Source organism: Centroberyx affinis, unplaced genomic scaffold, assembly GCF_046629955.1.
Source record: "Centroberyx affinis isolate AG114_WGS23_722 - 3 ecotype Tasmania unplaced genomic scaffold, CSIRO-AGI_Caff_v1 ptg004064l_1, whole genome shotgun sequence".
NCBI lineage: Eukaryota > Metazoa > Chordata > Actinopteri > Beryciformes > Berycidae > Centroberyx > Centroberyx affinis.
In genome coordinates this window covers 2409-22187 of record NW_027281857.1, presented here as the reverse complement: position 1 = coordinate 22187, position 19779 = coordinate 2409, and the positions used below count along the sequence as shown (strand labels likewise).

The 19779-nt window shown below is 40.3% G+C and overlaps 1 protein-coding gene across 1 annotated transcript in view; it reads right to left on the bottom strand.

The window, feature by feature from the left end:
• LOC139663632 (afadin-like) overlaps window positions 1-1229 on the bottom strand; it is a gene marked incomplete at its 3' end in the record, with an annotated part of 29033 nt that extends 27804 nt beyond the window's left edge. Inside the window, exon 1 of the mRNA XM_071542356.1 lies at window positions 977-1229. Within this exon, the coding sequence (XP_071398457.1) occupies window positions 977-1078 (102 nt within the window). The remainder of the gene's footprint in view (window positions 1-976) is intronic.
• Between the last annotated feature and the right edge of the window lie 18550 nt (window positions 1230-19779).

The window sequence follows — 19779 nt, the reverse complement described above, 5'->3', positions numbered from 1 at the left end:
GTGCTTTTTTGGTAACCTACCTGGTGTTAGCATTTACACCTAGCTAGTTGCTAATGCTTTAAGCTCTTATCTATTTGTTCTGCGTATCAAACATCCTCGCTGTGTTACTGGGTTTGTCAGCCATTGCAGGCACTGCTGCAGCCCGCTACACAACCAATACACACAGCCAACATTAACTTAGCTTAACTTCCATCTTCCTTTTACACAGCAATTAACTATGCTGTAATGTAGTGCCATTATCCACGGTTACCCGTGTTACTATTTCACATTTACACGGTTCACGTTTGCTCTACAGGTATTGAGCTAGCTAACTAGCTAGCTAGCCCCGGTACGTGCCGTTCCCTCCTGTATTGGAGAGAACTGTACGCCAAGCTCCATTCAAAAATCTGGCAGTGTAATGCTGCCTCGCTAATAGGCAAACGTACACACCTCGTCGAACATAACATCTGGCCTTTTACAAAACACTAGGATCCACTGTTCAATTCGGCCTCCATCTAATACAGAAAGCACCACGTATTTCAACATACTGCCAACTTTGAGAATTGGTTCGCCTGTTATTCCCACAATATCCTTCCAACAAAATGCACCGTGGTGGGCGTTAGCGAGCAGTGTGAACTGGTTAAAGGTGATATTTTATTTAAACAGCGTGCCGCTTGGTGGATTAATTGTTTGCCGACGTTACCAGTAAATCCAAATGGTCTGTAAAAAGTCGTATGTCATGTTGAGTGCACGCAAGGACATAATACATCGCCAGATTTTTCAATGGAGTTCGGCGTCCTTTCTCTCCATACACGAGAACTGCACGTATCGGGACTAACCACGGAGTAAACCATGTACACCATGCTAGCCACAACAGCTTGGCTTCCAACATTTCCAAGCAAAGTGTCAGACAGCGGGGGCTTTTCGCTCTCCCATTCAGCCAGGAGAGGGCCTGCGGGTCCGCGGCCTATCCTGCCTCTGTGGCCTGGTCCCCTACCTCTGTGGGCCGGCTGATCTCGAACAGGTCGAGCCGGTTGGCGTTCCAGTGGTTGATGATGTCGGCCAGTTTCCTCCTCTCCTCCTCCCTGCTCCCCGACATGGTGGACAGCCTTTCAGAATCTCTCCGTCCGCCTGTACCGATGAATAAAACTTCCCTCAGTCCACGGGAGAAGAAGAAAAAAAAACGCCTCGGAAATCACAGAGTTCAGATACGCTGGTTTTTCGCCAGTACTTTGTGTGGTCCGTCTGTCTCTCTGCTCACCGACCGACCTGCTGCTGTCTGATCTGTTTCTGGTTCCGCGTTCCCGTGCGCGTCTTGCCCCAGTCGCGCTCCCGCTACGCTCGGGACGCGCGTTCGCGATCTTAACAATTCAACGTGCACGAGGCCTGTTAACTGTTTCAAGTCCAATCAAATGTATTAAATGACTCTTCTTTCTTAAATTTTACCGTATCCATGTCCAAAAATGACAAAAATAAATAAATAAAATTAAAGTATTCAGTGTTTCCCACAGAGTTGTATTCTTGTCACGGTGGAAAGGCTCTGAAACAGTATTTAGACCATGATGGGACACTAAAACTCTCCATTGACCAACAATAACAACATTAACATTGTGCCCCCATCTCCCTTACTTCTTACAAGTCTCCTCTTTAAACTTTTATTTTCAGACCTGCCTTCCCCCTGTCTTCTTAAACTCTGAGCTTTATGCTTTGATCATTGTTTTGCTGCTGTTTTGATTGAATTGAATTGAATTGAACTGAATTGAATTGAATTGAATTGAATTGAACTGAATTGAATTGAGTCAGGGCTGTAGTGGAGGGTAAACCCAGTTAAACTCAGTTTAGCTTTTCAGGTTGACATGCTCAATTATCACATAAATTCTTAGTAAAGTATACTTTATAGTAAGAGGTATCAAACTGATGAAAGTTAAATTTAAGTTCAATGATATGCTTTTTAAGAGATAAATGAATGCTTCTCTGAAAATATAATTGATTTTTGTTTATATGGTTGGTTGTTTGCCTCATGATGATCGACTGGAGGTCACAATTTAGCCTCCTTTTAGTTTACCACATCTTCACTGAATAGAATAGAATAGAATAGAATAGAATAGAATAGAATACTGATGTTCAAAAGCATAATTTACACCAAGCATACAACTTCATGTTTTCGAACCTCTAACCCTGTGCATTATCCATATATCGCCTTTATTTAGCCTATTAGATGGTAGGAGAGGAGGACTCTTTGTTTTGTCTGTTTTCCATATTGTCTCCTAAACCAGTTCTAGCCAGCAGGTGCTGAATGCCACACAGTGCTGCCAATGCCTTCCTTCCAACACCACAACACCACACACATATCTATTTGCACATAGTGCAGTGGCTGCCATCATCCCCAGAAAACACAACACTTGAGCCTCGGCTGGCAAGAAAGATACAGACTATTTAATACTACTATTGACTTATTGGGAGTTTGGCTCATTGGTCACCTTACCCAATGTCTTCAGAGAGGATTGGCACCAAAAAAAAAAGGTTCAGATGAAAGTTCTAAAAATTGGACATGAAAGTTAGTCCAATTCCATCCAAAACTAACTCCAGTGCAAATAAACTATTCTGGGTTATTGAAAACCATAAACCCAGCTATTTCCAGTGAAGTTGCAGTTAATAAATGCAGCTTATTTACAGTTAAGCCTATTTACTGTTAAGCTTGCAACATACGTTTCTCAGTTAGACCAACAATGACTGGTTTGTCTCAGGAACAAGAAGAGCAAATGTGTCATGGTTAACAATGTATGATATTTGTCACTAGGGAATCGGGGGAAGGCAGAGGACACAACATAAAATGATGAGTCATGGTTCTGTGTGTGTGTGTGTGTGTGTGTGAATGCGTGTATATGTGCATTTACACACATCACAACCCCCACTCAGCCTCACCAAATGCATATATGCTATATAGATTATGCATGATATTGTGCACAGGCTGTGTAGAAGCCTGCCTTCCTCTATGAATGTGTGTGTATGTTTCCAGTGTAGTTCATTCACTGGTTGGTTTCCAGATGGAAGGAGCACCACTGGGCTTCTAAGAGATCACACTCAACCTGACTGATCAGGACAGAGACAGACTACAGACTAAATCACTGACAATGTAAAGAAAACTGACTTAATTATTGAAGACATATAGACTCAGAGGAAACAGAACACTGACAGAGGCCACAGTGGGGCAGTCCAGGGTGAATGTGACTTCTCACTGCTTATTATATTATAATTATATGTGAATTTGTTTTGTGAAATGTTGTGTTTTGTGTTTTGTTAATTTGTTTTGTGAATTGTTGTGTTTTGTGATTTGTTAATTTGTTCTGTGAAATGTGTTTTCGGTTTTGTTAAGTTTTGTGAAATGTGTTTTCGGTTTTGTTAAGTTTTGTGAAATGTGTTTTCGGTTTTGTTAAGTTGTTTTGTGAAATGTTGTGGTGTCTTGCGTATTGTTAATTTTGTTTTGTGAAATGTTGTGGTGTCTTGCGTATTGTTAATTTTGTTTTGTGAAATGTTGTGGTGTCTTGCATATTGTTAATTTTGTTTTGTGAAATGTTGTGGTGTCTTGCATATTGTTAATTTTGTTTTGTGAAATGTTGTGGTGTCTTGTGTATTGTTAATTTGTTTTGTGAAATGTTGTTTTCGGTTTTGTTAATTTGTTTTGTGAAATGTTGTTGTGTTTTGCACTTCAGGGCCACCGAAGTTTTGTAAAAATGTTGTTTTTTTGCTGAATTTAACATTCTATGTGTATGTCAGAATTTTGCAGTTTTTTCATGTAAAATATATATAAATAATATATAAATATATAAATAAATAAACAACAAACTATATTTTAAAAAAGCCTCTTTAAATTGCCAGCTATTGTTATTAAGAAGCAGCAAGTCTAATTTAGTGGTCATATCTACAAATTAAGTTGGAACAAAGGTGTTTTGCATACAGGGAATATGTAATTTTGAGAAAATGTCTACTAAGTTTTTTCTTTTAGACAGTTTTGTGCCTGACACAGCTGGTATAAAAATGTGGATATGAAGAGTTACGTTTTTTTGGGAGATTGTTTTGTATATTTTATGAAACAACAGTAGTGATAGAAGCAAACCCTTATAATATCTCAAAATCAAGTCAAAATCAACGTCACCAGTGGCGCCTCACCTTAAGCTTGGCAAACACTGAATCTCTTTACTGCTGTGTTTGATCTGATACATATAGGTGAGCCACCTGATACTGTCTTCGCCTTTTTAAATTCAGACACTGAACTAAAGCAGCGCCTGCTGTCCTGCAGAGTGTTAGCATTGCATCGATCTCTGAGATGAATATGGATGACCCTGATCAGCCAATACATTACACACAAGCCGTCATCAATTCGTCTGACAGGCTGCCTGTCAGTCAAATGCGATGAATAAAACATCAGGTTGGGGGTGATGCTGACAGTGGTTTAATGTGATGTCTGCCTGATCGGACTTGGCATCAATCTAAAGTATTTGTTCTCACTTGATAGCCTTATATAGACATGGACATGTTACGTACACCGGAAGAGAAAGAGAGATGTCTGTTTGTAGAGGTGTGATTCAGCATAGGCAGCATCTATTTCTATTATAAACCTTCAAGCCGTTTTTGTTCACACCTTTATATTAACACAATAAACTCTCTCCACATCTCGTTATATCCTGTGTGGCCACATTTCACACCGCAGCAGATGTTTCCTGTTGCAGTGTGTGGGAGAAATACATGTTGCTTTTGGAATATGAGCAACCAATGGTGAGAATAGAACAGGAAAATAGAAGGTGTGTTGGTAGATAACACACTGAATCATACCACTGTGTAATCAGACAGGCACATTTTTCAAGCAGCCACGCTGAAACATGGCCATCATGTTAGCTTAAGATTTGAGAGGCAATATAAATCATACAGAGAGGTTTGATTAGGCTATATACATTTTGGGTTAATTCACATTTCTACATATGTAAAACGCTGGGCTAGTGATACTGATAGTTATCTAAACATATATAGGAGATGCATCCAAAGCATAAAAATACACTAAAGCATCAAAAAATTTTAATGAAACATGAGACTTTGCAGAGTAGAGCTTAAAGGAATTAAATTTTTGTTAGATTTTGTTGGTCAACTTCTCATGAGTGACGAGCCAAAGTCATCCATGTGTCCCTGGTAGATAATTGGTTCCATGCTAATCCTTTAGCACTGTCTATGCTGATAGCACGCTCCATGCAAACACTTTAGCATACACTACGTTGAGTGACAGTAGACTCAATGCTAACACTTTAGCATACATTATGTTAAGTGATAGCATGCTCCATGCTAACACTTTAGCATACACTATGAGTGACAGTAGGCTCCATGCTAACACTTTAGCATACACTACATTGAGTGATAGTAGGCTCCATGCTAACACTTTAGCATACACTACATTGAGTGATAGCATGCTCCATGCTAACACTTTAGCATACACTATGAGTGACAGTAGGCTCCATGCTAACACTTTAGCATACATTATGTTGAGCAATACTAGGCTCCATGCTAACACTTTAGCATACATTATGTTGAGCAATAGTAGGCTCCATGCTAACACTTTAGCGTACACTGTCCAAGCACTTATGATGTTAAAGTCTGACGTTTTTGTTTCATATCTTTTTAAGTGGTCTACGGATAATCTAGGCTGACTTTAAATCTCCCTTGCTCTAAAATGGTCTCACTCTCACTGTAAATCAGTGGGATGAAAATGACGTCAGCGCGGAAAGTAGCTTGGGAAGGTCTGAGACGGTGGAATTCCAGTCTAAGATAAGGAAATATAATCTGCACTTTTATGTTTGCGATTAATGGTTGGAGGATCTGAGGGAGAGCAGGTGTTGACCTGGAGGCGCAGGTCAAACATAGATCATCGTAAGCACCGTCGTGTAAAAGATTTTTCATGCGACGCCCTCTGAGGTCAGCTTCTCCTCGCTCTTTTTCTCCTTTTCTTTACACCTCCTCCTTCCTCCCTCTCTCTAAGCTTTCTATCTGCTTATTATCTCCTCTGAAGAAGCTTTTTTTTTTTTTTTTTTACATCTCTTCTATGTCCTGATCCATCCATTTTATTATCTGTCACACCTACGGTAAGGGCTTGTGTGTTGATCACCACCCCCATCCCAGGTCTCTCTCTCTCTGTCTCTCTCTCTCTCTCTCTCTCTCTCTCTCTCTCTCTCTCTCTCTCTCTCTCTCTCTCAACCAAACAGTATTATTAATATTGGCTCTACAGCAGAGTATAGATTTGATGATTAAAATGGTGGCCGTTGACCATGAAGACAATAAATTCAATGCCCTTTAGATGACACTGCATACAGACACACACACCCACACCCACACACACACACAGAAGATGATGAATGAAGGGGAGTGGCTTGAGATTTAGCAGATCTCTTGCTCATGAACACATGATAAAATAAAAAGGCGAGAGGTCAGGTCATTGACATGAATATGTTGAACATGAATGTGTTTCAACTTTCCAGAAATACCTAAAAGCACTGACTTAGCAGCAGAGAATCAGAGCATAAGCCAACATAGCATAAGACATAGACATGAATTCTGTTTTAGGATGGACTCTCCATTTATTATCCAGGTGGAAAAATGGGGTGGGGGGGGCAGTTGGGTTTCTCACTTAGGGTTATACCTAGTTCCCAACACCAAATCATTTCTAAACCTGCTATTGGTCTGGACAACATAAGGCTAAAGGGATGGATGACCATGTTGGCTTGAATCGGCCCACTCAGCAGTTCAGAAAATGTATTGTATCAGCAAACTGTAAGGATAATTATGTATAACAATTATACCAGCAGCTGAGAATAGGGTATGACTTCCCACTTCTGCTACCATAGATATACAGGGTTCCTACGCAGGTCTGGAAAGTCTGGAAAAGTATTAAAAATATATTTGATCATTTCCAGGTCTTGAATAGTTTGGGAATTTGAAAAAATTTCTGGAAAAGTATGGAAAATGTTGCGGTTCAGGTCCGATACACACATAATTCTAGCTTTTATGTTGTTGTAGAGCCACTTTGAGTCCACAGTTTTTGTTGATGTGAAGAATAATGTTCAGATAGAGGGACGCTCTTATTACCCAGCCGCTGTCAGCATGCATTATATCAAATACCCACCAAAATCAAATCCGGTCAAGAACATAGGGTCTGGGAAAAATATGGAATTTTAAAATGGAAACCGTGTAGGAACCCTGCCAATCATCTCACATATTGTGATATGTGTCGCTGTGAAGAGCAATCTTCATCTATACAGTGATATGACCTAGTTAGCAGGGGCAAGATGTCTATCTGCGTAAATCATATTGAACACCAGACAAAATCTTCAGAACAAATCAAGGTCTGGAAAAAGTACGGAATTTTTTAATTGAAAATGTGTAGGAACCCTGGATATACCATTATATGATGTATAACTCTTGTCTTAGTCATGGAATAGACTTCCATACTTTGTACCCCAACTGGTGTCCTTTCTTTTCAGTCAGGACCACTGGCTGATCTTTTCTGCTGTTTCAGAAGCCTTTGTGGCCTGCTGTAATCCGCAACTATGAATCTCAAGCTTGTGTGGCTATAAATCCATGGCACCCAACTTCCATCAGCTGTTCAGTTCTACAAAGAGCATGCAACACTAGGTCAGGTCTTAGGCAGATGCTGACTTTCTCAATCCTCCTAATGTGTGCCTACACAATAAATCTTCTTCTCTCTCCTTGAATGAATTTCTGTCCATTTACTCTCAATTTCTGCGACCAAGGACATCGACACTTGGTTATGCTGTCAGGTGTACTAACTTTCCAGGACATGTGGGGTCTTCATCTAGCAACCGGTTGAGGGTTTGGGTGGGTTTGGTGATGGCAGCACATCACAGGTTGCTCCAATAATCAATCTAATCTTAAATGCCTCCATATTCCAAAATTCGTTCCAACTTCTTCCTCTCCATACTTTCCACTTCGTCCATTGTCCCTTCCTAGCTTGACAAACTGCTTCGGCACGCTTTGCTGCTTCCTCCTGGTGATGTATTACCAGCTTCCTCTTTGCTGATGGTGTTGCTTTGTTCCATACAGATTTGCTTGTACCACCCTGTTGTACTTGCCCTACAATGTCTTTGTGTCGAACTGTCGTGAGTACTTGAACTGCCTCTTTAGGGGTCCATTTCCATCCGGTTGCTAGAGAAGGTGCTACACTTCTTACTGTCACGTCTTTAACCTTTGTTTGCATCAACTCCAGTCTAACTTATGTGCTTTTGTATTCATCTAGGGCTACACTGCTAAGACATGAAGGGCCTGCGTCCATTTCCCACCTTGAGTTCATCATTCTCTCTAACATTTGTACCTCATGCGCTGTCAATGGCCACATCAGCCAGGGCAACAGACCAAACTGTAGACACCACAACAGCTTGTCACTCCTCATTAGAGTTCTTAATCCTGTAAAGTTCAGTTTGCAACCGCACTCACTACCAGAAAGATTCAGGTATTTACTCCTGAATTTGCGTACAGTAGTGTGAACCAGAACTGCACCGGACAACTGGTTAAGTCTCGTAAGGCACTAGTGGGAGTGGGAGACAAAACATTGAGCGAATTATTGAAGTATTTAGGCAGAGGAGGACATCCAAAAACCTAAAAAGAATCCAGCAGGTGTTTTAAGTCATATCTGAAAAGCCGTTCGCTGAGGGTGTCACACAAAACGCAAAGGATCGAAAACAAAGACGCTGTTGGTGGCGGTTTGTCAGAACTTGACGGATAAATTGCTGCCTCCAGTTGCCAGTGTTGTCAAGTGAATTGAAAACACGGTCTAAACCGCCAATGGCATCAATTTTATTATGGTTACATTCATTATTTATAGCCATCATGAGATCAGGGGAAGTGGAGTGACTCCCTTTACTCGTACACACTCCCAAAATCGTGTGTGACAGTGTGGCCTATGCTCCCTAAACCTCTTACCACATCCTGCCTTGACCCCTGGTTCTGCTCTTTGTAAGATTTGGCAATGCAGAACCTGCGAGAATCAGTGTGACTACTGTGCGGTCAGACTGAGGCAGTGATAGCATCGCAGATACAGGAAGCGGCAGGGTTATCTGGTGAAGATGGTTTCCTGTTGTGGTTTCTCGCTTCTGCTGTGTCAGACTAATACAAGCCGCTACACACCCAGAGGAGGAGGGGAGTCATTCTTATCGAGCGGGGCGCCTCCCATCGCAGATATTTGGATGAAATAAAATCGTGTTGTGACTTTTGATTTCTCAAAAAAAAAGAGTCCCGGCAATGTTCTCAAGCTTCCCCCTACCATGGACCGCACCAAATAGATTCTCATTAGATGTGATTACAGAAAACACAAGATCATAGCATATAGGAAAGAGTAGAGAAAATACACTTTCTCTTTTTGCTAGCATCTAATAAACCAAACAAGGACATATTATGGAAAGACCCACAGTGGCCATGACATATATCTATTTAATTGTCTGTTTATTTTAATGTGATCTCAGCTCTCTGGTTCCCTAGTTGATCAGTTGCCTTCATCTTGTATAGAGAATACAGCAACGTTAGTAAACATAACTTATACATATACATACATACATACTTATACCAGTGGTTCTCAATGTGGGGTCCAGGGACCACCAGGGGTCCTTGAGGGGGTTCCAGGGGGTCCCCAGCAAATTGGTGAATTGTTAAACTTCACCATTATTTCATTAGAGAATGTAGAAGAATGACTGTTTTGATCATAGTTTCACTCTATTCTCTCTACCTACAATGCAGATAGTCATGGAATACTGGACAAAATCATATCTAAGAAAAAAAATATTCTCAGATTTGGGTCCAAGAGGCAGAATCTCATCAAATGGGGGTCCATGGCTCTAATGTGGACTAAATTAAGGGTCCTTGATTTGAAAAACGTTGCGAATCACTGGCTTATACATCAATAGCTGTATATATCACTATTAGGGATGGGACAATATGCCTATCTCACAATATGATTCAATACGTGATATGTGGTTCACGATTCAATACAACCACAATACGATGTGATAAATAAAAGTTCAATGACAACAAAGTATGACTGTTCAGAATTTTGTTTATTTCTTTCCAGCAATGGCATTGGCCCGCTAGAATGTAAACAATAATTTAAAAATGTCATTACAAAGTGAAAATGAAGAAGATTATGGACAGTTAACATGTGAAGATTTATAGTTTTACGTCAAGCTCATCACATCCCATCTGCTGTTGTTTTGACCTTTACAGTGCAGTGTCAATGCTTGTTTCTAAACATGGGGGATGATGTCAGCTGAGGTCATGATGATGTCATGTACTCCCATACACAGTCAATCTAGATTCATCATGAATAAGTGTTTGGTAAATTCAGTAAAGTTTGTTCATTCAGTACTGGCACATGTTATGTCACTACAGCACTCACTCATAATACACTGAGGCCTTCAAATTCAATCACATCATGACTAATGTGTTTATAGGAAGCAAGGCCACTTTGATCACCATGTCTGGAAGAGTGGGTGGGACGCCTAGATGACTATTCAGATTGCTTTGTTACTACTATTTGTTGTGTATTTGATCACCAATATGTTCCTGACATTTCTGACTTATTTGACTACTATTTGATCACCAATTTATTCCTGACATTTCACACACACACACACACACACACACACACACACACACCACATAGAGACAGGGCGATTTTATTAGGGAGATTGTGGCCTTACAGGAAGGAAAGAGATTATCACCTCGGTAGGACTATAGACAATGGGTCATCCATCACACACAGAGAGGACACGTGTGTTTGTGTGTGTGTGTGTGTGTGTGTGTGTGTGTGTGTGTGAGAGAGAGAGAGTGAGAGAGAGAGAGACAGAGAGAGAGAGCAAATAGTAGCAAACGGTAATTGGATACCGACGATAACTCATGCAACTGACAATGTGTCAAGAGAAATGTATGAATGAAAGTATGAGTTACAGCATTATGAAAATCAATGAAAATACGTATGATATGAAAATGTACCAAAAAAGTATTAATTAACATATGCAGTATCAAATAAGGGAAATGTTATACAAATATCAAGATCTTGAACATACAAATTAGAGAGAGAAGAAAATTAATTTACAGTTTATATACATGATGTACAAAATGTGCATCACTACAATAATGTATTCACATTAGCAGGTCTGGCCATGCATCAAGTGTGTAGGTGTAAAAATCTATTCACCTTATCAAATATATGTACTTAAAGTAATAATCTGTGACATTTTCACAGTACTGGACACACTGTTTGATTGACAGGTGATCTCTGGGAAATGCAGTGCAGAAACACCACAGCAACAAAGATGGAGACAAAATAAAATAACCGTTAATTAAAGTTTAATCTAATCTAATCTGATCTAATCTGATCTAATCTAATCTAATCTAATCTAATCTAATCTAATCTAAGAATAACATTATAGTCAATTAAAGTTTCATCTACTCTAATGTAACCTAACCTAACCTAACCTAATTTAATCTATTCTATTCTATTCTATTCTATTCTATTCTATTCTATTCTATTCTATTCTATTCTATTCTATTCTATTCTATTAAGGGCACAGTGTTACAGACAGATCCATTGGCTTAAATACTATAGAACAAGCCATTAAACAGCAACAGAGTGGAAGTGGAACATCTTTGTTTTGTCTCACTGCGCTGCACAAACCATCTGCAGTCCACCGAGACTCATTAAGTTTCTGTGTGCTACCTCCACTGATATGAAGCAGAACGCGGGAAAGGAACATGCTAGAAGACAGAAGAAGAGGTGGAGTGGAGAGAAGAGAGAGAGAAAAGAGAGGGGTGTCGGGAAGAGAGATGGTGAAAAACCCATTTGAGACGAGTTGAGTTCCACAGATGGTTGGAGGAGTCATGTTGGGCAGGATGGGCATGGAGAAGCATCTGGAAAAGTCATCACTGGCTATTGTTACAAGCAGGGAGAATCCCCATCTTAACGTCTTACTCTAACTGGGTTAGAATAACTAGGTAAACTCATACTCTGATTATAAAAACCTGATCAAGATGCCTAGCGCACTCCCATATTAAATGGATTACTGAGGCATGGAAACAATCAAATACTATGGTGCAGAGGTGTGCCCAAGTCAACTTTGCTCAAATCCCAAGTCAAGTCCTAAATGTAAAAGACCAAGTCAATTCCAAGTCAAGTCCATGTCATTAATGTCAAGTCTCAAGTCTAAATGTAGAACAGCAAGTCAAGTCAGAACAAATCAAGAGTCCAGTATCAATTTAATATCTTAAAGAAAACTAAATATCTAGGACTTTTCAATGCAATATGGTTTTAATAGGATAAAAACTTGGTAAGGGCATCATGAGTTTGATTTCTATAATCAGTTTCAACTTCAATAAATTCAATCATTCCATACAAATTCAGTTAAATTCAGTCGTCTAGTGGAACAAAGACTTTAGAAACCTTTTCAAGTCATCAAAGTACAAGTCAAAGTCAAGTCCCAAGTCACCAGAACTCAAGTTAAGTCTCAAGTGTTCTCTTCATGTATCAAGTCAAGTCTCAAGTCGAGTCTGACTTGAGTCCAAGTCATGTGACTCGAGTCCCCACCTCTGCTATGGTGTGCAACCTCAGACAGGGAAGTGTAGGTAGCATTATTGCCTGAGAACCTCAATGGATTTTATCACATCTGGAACAGTGACTTACCCTTACCTTCACCCTTACCCTAATCTAAACCTGATAAGAAGTGAATGTCCTCAAGTCCTCATTGTAGATGATTTCACACATCTTTCTATCCTTGTGAGGATATTTGGTCCTCTCTGCCAGACAGATGGAAAGACAGTCAGCCTTCTCAGCCAGTTCTTATGTAGAACCTGGTTTACTGTTGTTGTTTCTCCAGTACAGTGTCTGGAAGTTAATTCCCTGCCCAGCAGAACTGTGGAAAGGCCTCATCTGAACTCTGCAGCAATCATTCAATGGTATAAACCAGAAGGAAACTACAGCCCCTCCCTGGGTCTCTGGCTCTCTGCCTGCATGTTGTGTAACTGGAATGGACCTGGGTCAAACAGGACTTCTAAGTAAATCTTGTTGTTTTGAAACCTCCCTCACCTTGTTAACACTAGAAAGGCCAATGGAAGGTGGGGGTCTAACGATACGATCAACAACTCACTGGAAGTCCATTCATTTCCTATGCAGCTGAGCAACCAGGGAAAATCTGCCAAGAAAGTTGGCCACAGTTGAACTTTCCGAAGTCATGAGCTGTCAATAACCAATTCAATTTCTTGTACAAATAACTTCTTCAAACAGGCCTCACAAAGAAGAAGAAAGCAGGCAAAGCACAGACCCCCCGTGAAGACAGTGGCACTAGAGTTGGGGTAAAGTACCTTGATCATGCATTCAAGACAACTGGGAACGCGGAAACGTCCTACTTCTGGATAGGAAAAAATCAATTTGAACCGCTCTCCAACTCGTAATTCCGAGACAGAAACTTGGGACTGTTCTCTGAGTTCAGGTTCCCACCGATATAATACTTCCATGTTTCCCACCTCAACCTTGAACGCTCTGAGGTGGGATGTAGGAAATTCCAAGTGGGAAGTTTCCCAGTTCCCAGTTGTCTTGGCTCTCTTCTTGCCAGAGTGCAGTTTTGTAAGCTCAAAACTTTCAAGAGCTATTGAACCCCTTAGCCATCAGTCTTTGCTATTATCGAAAATGACCATAGGCTAATCATGTCGGACTTTGAGGAAGACCAGTAAGTTTCAGAGCTATATTTATTTGAGGCAGGAGCAGATCTATTTCCCTACTTTTGAAAGGAGCTGCTACTTGATCATGTAGACTTCCAGGAATTGAATTGACTAAGCTAACCATTCCCATTCTGTGACACGATCATCTTGCTGCACCAGCAGAAGTTTTGTTTTCAAAAATGTTCATAAAAAAGTTTCATAATAATAAAACCAGTGGTGTAGTGTTAAATCAAAAGGAGACTAAACTATGACTTCCATTCCATGACCATCACAAGGCAAACAACCACCAAAAGAAACAAAAGCATTAATTTATGCTTTTTCCTGTAAAAGATTCTATCTTCACATCACTGAAATAATAATTACAATGACATACCCCATGAATTTCTATCAGAAAGATTCATATCAGCTTAAAAAGGTGGGTAAACTCTATTCTGCAAATATACAGGTGGGTACACCTTTATGGTTAGATGGGTTTACTGAATAAAACCATAAAATAATAATCACAAAACATAAAAAAACAAAAAACAAAACAAAACAAAAAAACAGAAAGATGTTTGTAAAAAATATATATCTTGAAAAACAATCCTTGTGAAACGAGTGACATTTCTCTGTTGAAACAATGACCACCACAGACCACCCAGAATACAAACTCATTAACATATAAGGGGGAGGGGGGCAACACCATTCAGGTGGTAAAAGACTCTGTATGGCTGTAAATCCCGTTTTATTAAATGAGCCATGGTAACAGTGAATAGTTCTCGCAAACATCAGTTGTGTAGAGACTCACTCTGACTAAATTCTGTAAAGTACCTAACAAAGAACAGTGTGCCAACTATGACCTCTGATTGGTGATTATAAGGCATCACCAAAATCTAAAAGTAAAGACTGTTGTGTGTACATCAGCCTAAAGTGTGGGTAAACTCTACTTTTCAAATAAAAATTAGGTTAAACTGAGTTTAGATGAGTTTAGTTAATTTTTTTTAAGAATCTTTTGGGGGCATTTGGGTACTGCAGGGCAATGTACTGTATTACAGGGTACTGCAGGGTACCCCAGGGTATTACAAGGTACCCCATGGTATTAGAGGATACTGCAGGGTACCTCATGGTATTACAAGGTACCCCAGGGTATTAGAGGTTACTGCAGGGTACCTCAGGGTACTGCAGGGTATTACAGGATACTGCAGGGTACTATAAGGTACTGTGGGGTGATGTACTGTATTACAGGGTACTGCAGGGTACTATAAGGCACTGCGGGGTAATGTACTGTATTACAGGGTACTGCAGGGTACCCCAGGGTATTACAAGGTACCCCAGGGTATTACAGGGTACTGCAGGGTACCCCAGGGTATTACAAGGTACCCCAGGGTATTACAGGTTACTGCAGGGTACCTCAGGGTACTGCAGGCTATTACAGGGTAGTGCAGGGTATTACAGGGTACTGCAGGTTATCACAGAGTACTGGAGGGTACTACAGGGTACTGCTGTCCCAAACTGTCCGTGTTGGGCATCCTGCCTGGCATCCCTGATTGTCCATTGGCTTAGGAATGGGTCCACTGCATGCGCACACACACACACACACACACACACACACACACACACACACACACACACAAAAGAGAGAGAGGGAGAGAGAGAACCTGGATTGCTTTGTAGTTTTAAATACTGTCTCAGTTGAAGGAATGCACTTTCTCATGCTCATGCTCAGTCACTCCATGAGTACCTATAATGTGTTTGTGTGTGTGTGTGTGTGTGTCTATGTATCAGCCTCCACCGCTCAGCACCACTCCATTAAGTCAGCCTTTGTCACCAGCAGACTGTGATAGAAGCAGACAAAGGCCCCTATAGAAGGAATCCTATTAAAGCAGAGTCATGGAGGCTGCTCTATGACTCCTCACACACACACACAGAAAAAGGCTTGATTGTACTGATACATTCACACTTGCTGGGTAGGCTACACTTAACTCACTGCCAATGCTACCAGTCTTTCTGTATGCCTGTTCGCATTAAAACACTATTAACTCTTACCATTCTATAGTCTGTTGACAGCAGAAGCACCTAAGTATGTACAAGTTGATATGGCTGACATCATGGCAGGCTATTCAAATTGAATAGCTTCAAGAGGCCCACGTTTTGTACTGTGTTTGTGTGTTAGTGGGGAGAGAAAAAGAGAGAGAGGTTTGTCATGCCAGCTAGACTAGTTTCAAATATTCAAACAAGAAATAGGTCACAGTGTGAATGCTGCTACACCTGTCTGCCTGGAATCAGCTGATCTGCGTGTGTGTGTGTGTGTGTGGGTGTGAGTGAGTGAAACCAGTTTGTCTAGAATCAGCTGACTGGCTCATTGCTGAGTACAGTATCATTTTGAGCTGAACTTCTTTGTTGTGCAACCTTCCTGTCATCCTGTGGTTACATGATCATCACTTTATTTGTTCAAGTTCAAAAAACTTAAGCCACGCAGAATCAAAATATAGGATAGGTCAACAGAATTACTTGGAAGTTTCTGCCCGTCACATATTTCCCTGTGGAGTCACTGGGCCTGTTTGTAAAAGTAATAATGCACACATCTAGTCTATGGCTTGAATCTAAATTTACATTACAAACAGTGATGTAATGGAAGGTACATTTTTTGGATTATTTAATTTTGCATATTTTGAATTGGTAACACTTTACAATAAGGGTACATTAATTAAAGTTGATGCTTAATAAGCATTAACTAACCCTTAATTAATGTACCCTTATTGTAAAGTGTTACCTTTGAAATTTGGGCACATATATGGGAAATTAAACTGCAATTCGATTTAATGATTTAAATTGAATAATGTCATATCTGGACTTCCATACATTAGTGCGTACTACGTATTTGTATTTCACTCATACAAATCACTCTGTTTTTGTATGTACAGTGCCCTTGGGTTCCTCGAAAGGCACTTTAGTTATTACCTCCGCCAAGGAGGTTATGTTTTCATTTGTTTGTTTGTTTGTCTGTTTGTCTGTCAACAAGATTATGGAAAAACTACTTGCCCAATTTTCATGAAACTTCGTGGAAGGGTGTAGCATGGGCCAAGGAAGAACCCATTAAATTTTGGAGCGGATCCGGATCCGACTCACGAACAAGCAATAATAGCACGAACCTTGGCGGAGGTCTGAACTCTCCAAGTGCCCTTCTAGTTATTATTATTTTACTTTCCTCTTCTTGCTTTTGTCAATTCCTGCTCTATTCCTATTCAGTTATGTTCTATTCTTTTCTATTTCCCATCAATCTTCCTTTCTCCTCCCCTGGAGTCCACCCCCAACAGTCCACAGTGTTTCTCCGGGTAGTCCAGCATCATTTCAGTAAAAAAGCACATGCATCTCAATCTGCAATTCTCAGCTACTTCCGAGCAAAATCATGACGAACCTTAAATCCAGCAACTCTAACCATGTATTCTTTTTCCTTCTGCCTTTACAAATCCAGCAACACTCCTGGTCTGCCATTCATGCAATAAAGGAAACACTTAAGCTGCCTATGTTTCCCACAGTCCTCAGCTGCAGGCAGGCAAGGCGGGCAGAAAGGGTTGTAATTTGCCTGTCTAATTACCAGGCTATTTAAAGTAGTGGGGGTGGTGGGGTGGACACAAGGCAATGCACTCTTACAGTTCTTACACACACACTCACACACACATACACACTACACGAATGCCCCGAGCTTCACACGAACACAAGTTCACAAGAATAGGCAAACACACACACACACACACACACACTCATGAAGGAGCTCCCAGCAGCTACAATAAAGCTGTCAGAGGCTGTACCAGCTTGGGGAAGAGAGGAGAAAAGGAGAGGATTGAGAGACGAATGGAGAGGAGACAAAGGCAGAGTTGAATAATTCATGCAAGTTTTTCTGAGGGAGCTTTCCTTTGTCGTCATCTCTCTCTCTTTCTATCTCTCCTTTTGGCCGAGCAAAGCTGGCTATCTCCACCAAGGAGGATAAGTTCTTGAACTTGACTTTGTTCAAAACCTCGATAACAGCTGCAGTTTCTGTTGACTTTATGTCCTATCAAAGAAGCAATGGTATCAAGTTGTTTGAAAATGTGAATGACGCTGTATGCACGATGTGTTCTGTTTTCCTTTGTGAAGTGTTGGTATGTTTTTACTCTATGCTCAAGTGAAGTTTTAAATGTTAAAAGTCTCTCCCTATCTTCTCGTTTCTTTCTCTCTTCTCAGTGTCTTGTGCTGTGTTCACATTATATCTAAAGAAGAAGAAAAAAAAGAAAGAAGAAGAAGCAGGGGAACAGGATGACATCTCGTTTAATTCGTCTTATTCATGAATTTAAAAGCAACCATAAACAAACTGCAGCAGATACTGCTTGCATTTTGTAAGTACAGTTGATTGTATTAGTGTGAATATAACTGATAATTTGGATTTTCCTTACCTTCGACTGCTGACATTGGTGGATTCACTGCCATGTTTGCTGTCTATGTTGACTACGTTGGTTTTTGTAATTCCAATATTAGCAATAGCATTAGCATACTTTATACCCAGGCAGTCGTCCTCCCTCCCACCAGCCGCCTAGCTAAGCTCTGTCAACATCGACCTCTCTATCTGTCAACATCGACCTCTCTACCTGCGTTTGTGTACATCCACTTCATTACCTGTGTTTAAGGTTAGATGTGTTCTGTTTCCCCTTGTGAAGCGTTGGTATGTTCGTTTTTGCGCTATACTCAAGTGAAGTTTTAAATGTTAAAAGTCTCTCCCTATCTTCTCGTTTCTCTCTCTCTTCTCTGTGCCTTGTGCTGCGTTCACATCATATCTAAAGAAGAAGAAAAAAGAAAGAAGAAGAAGCGGGGGAACAGGATGACGTCTCGTCGCTACAACTTGGGAGCGTTCATGTGTTTTACTCGTTTTATTCATGAATTTAAAAGCAACCATAAACAAACTGCAGCAGATACTGCTTGCATTTTGTAAGTACAGTTGATTGTATTAGTGTGAATATAACTGATAATTTGTATTTTCATTACCTTCGACTGCCGACATTGGTGCATTCACTGCCATGTTTGCTGTCTATTTTGATTATATTGGTTTTTTGTAACTCCAATATTAGCAATAGCATTAGCATCCTTTATACACAGGCAGTCGTCCTCCCTCCCACCAGCCGCCTAGCTAAGCTCTGTCAACTTCTACCTCTCTACCTGTGTTTGTCTACATCCACTTCTTTACCTGTGTTTAGGGTTAGATGTGTTCTGTTTCCCCTTGTGAAGTGTTGGTATGTTCGTTTTTGCACTATGCTCAAGTGAAGTTTTAAATGTTAAAAGTCTCTCCCTATCTTCTCGTTTCTCTCTCTCTTCTCAGTGTCTTGTGCTGCGTTCACATTATATCTAAAGAAGAAGAAAAAGAAAGAAGAAGAAGCAGGGTAACAGGACATCTCATTGCTACGACTTGGTTCATGTGTTTAATTTGTTTTATTCATGAATTTAACCATAAACTTCAACCATAAACAAACTGCAGCAGATACTGCTCGCATTTTGTAAGTACAGTTGATTGTATTAGTGTGAATATAACTGATAATTTGGATTTTCATTACCTTCGACTGCCTACATTGGTGCATTCACTGCCTTGTTTGCTGTTGACTATGTTGGTTTTTGTAATTCCAATATTAGCAATAGCATTAGCATCCTTTATACCCAGGCAGTCGTCCTCCCTCCCACCAGCCGCCTAGCTAAGCTCTGTCAACATCTACCTCTCTACCTGTGTTTGAGTACATCCACTTCTTTACCTGTGTTTGTGTAGTTTCTGATATGGACATATTTCTGTATTTTTTTCCCCATACATTCTCTGGATATGAGTCGATACATATGCGGCCTCTATCTATAAATATGCTCTGAAAATAAGAACAGGCAACAATGCACATGCTTCTTGCACATTGTCACTCTTTCCGTACATTTGGTTACTCCATCTGGAGTTTTGTTAATGTGAACAGCTAATAATGCATGTATCCAATTGTAGCAGCTTATGAGAAATTGTCTTTTAGGATTAATAATTAGGTAGATAGATATAGTCTG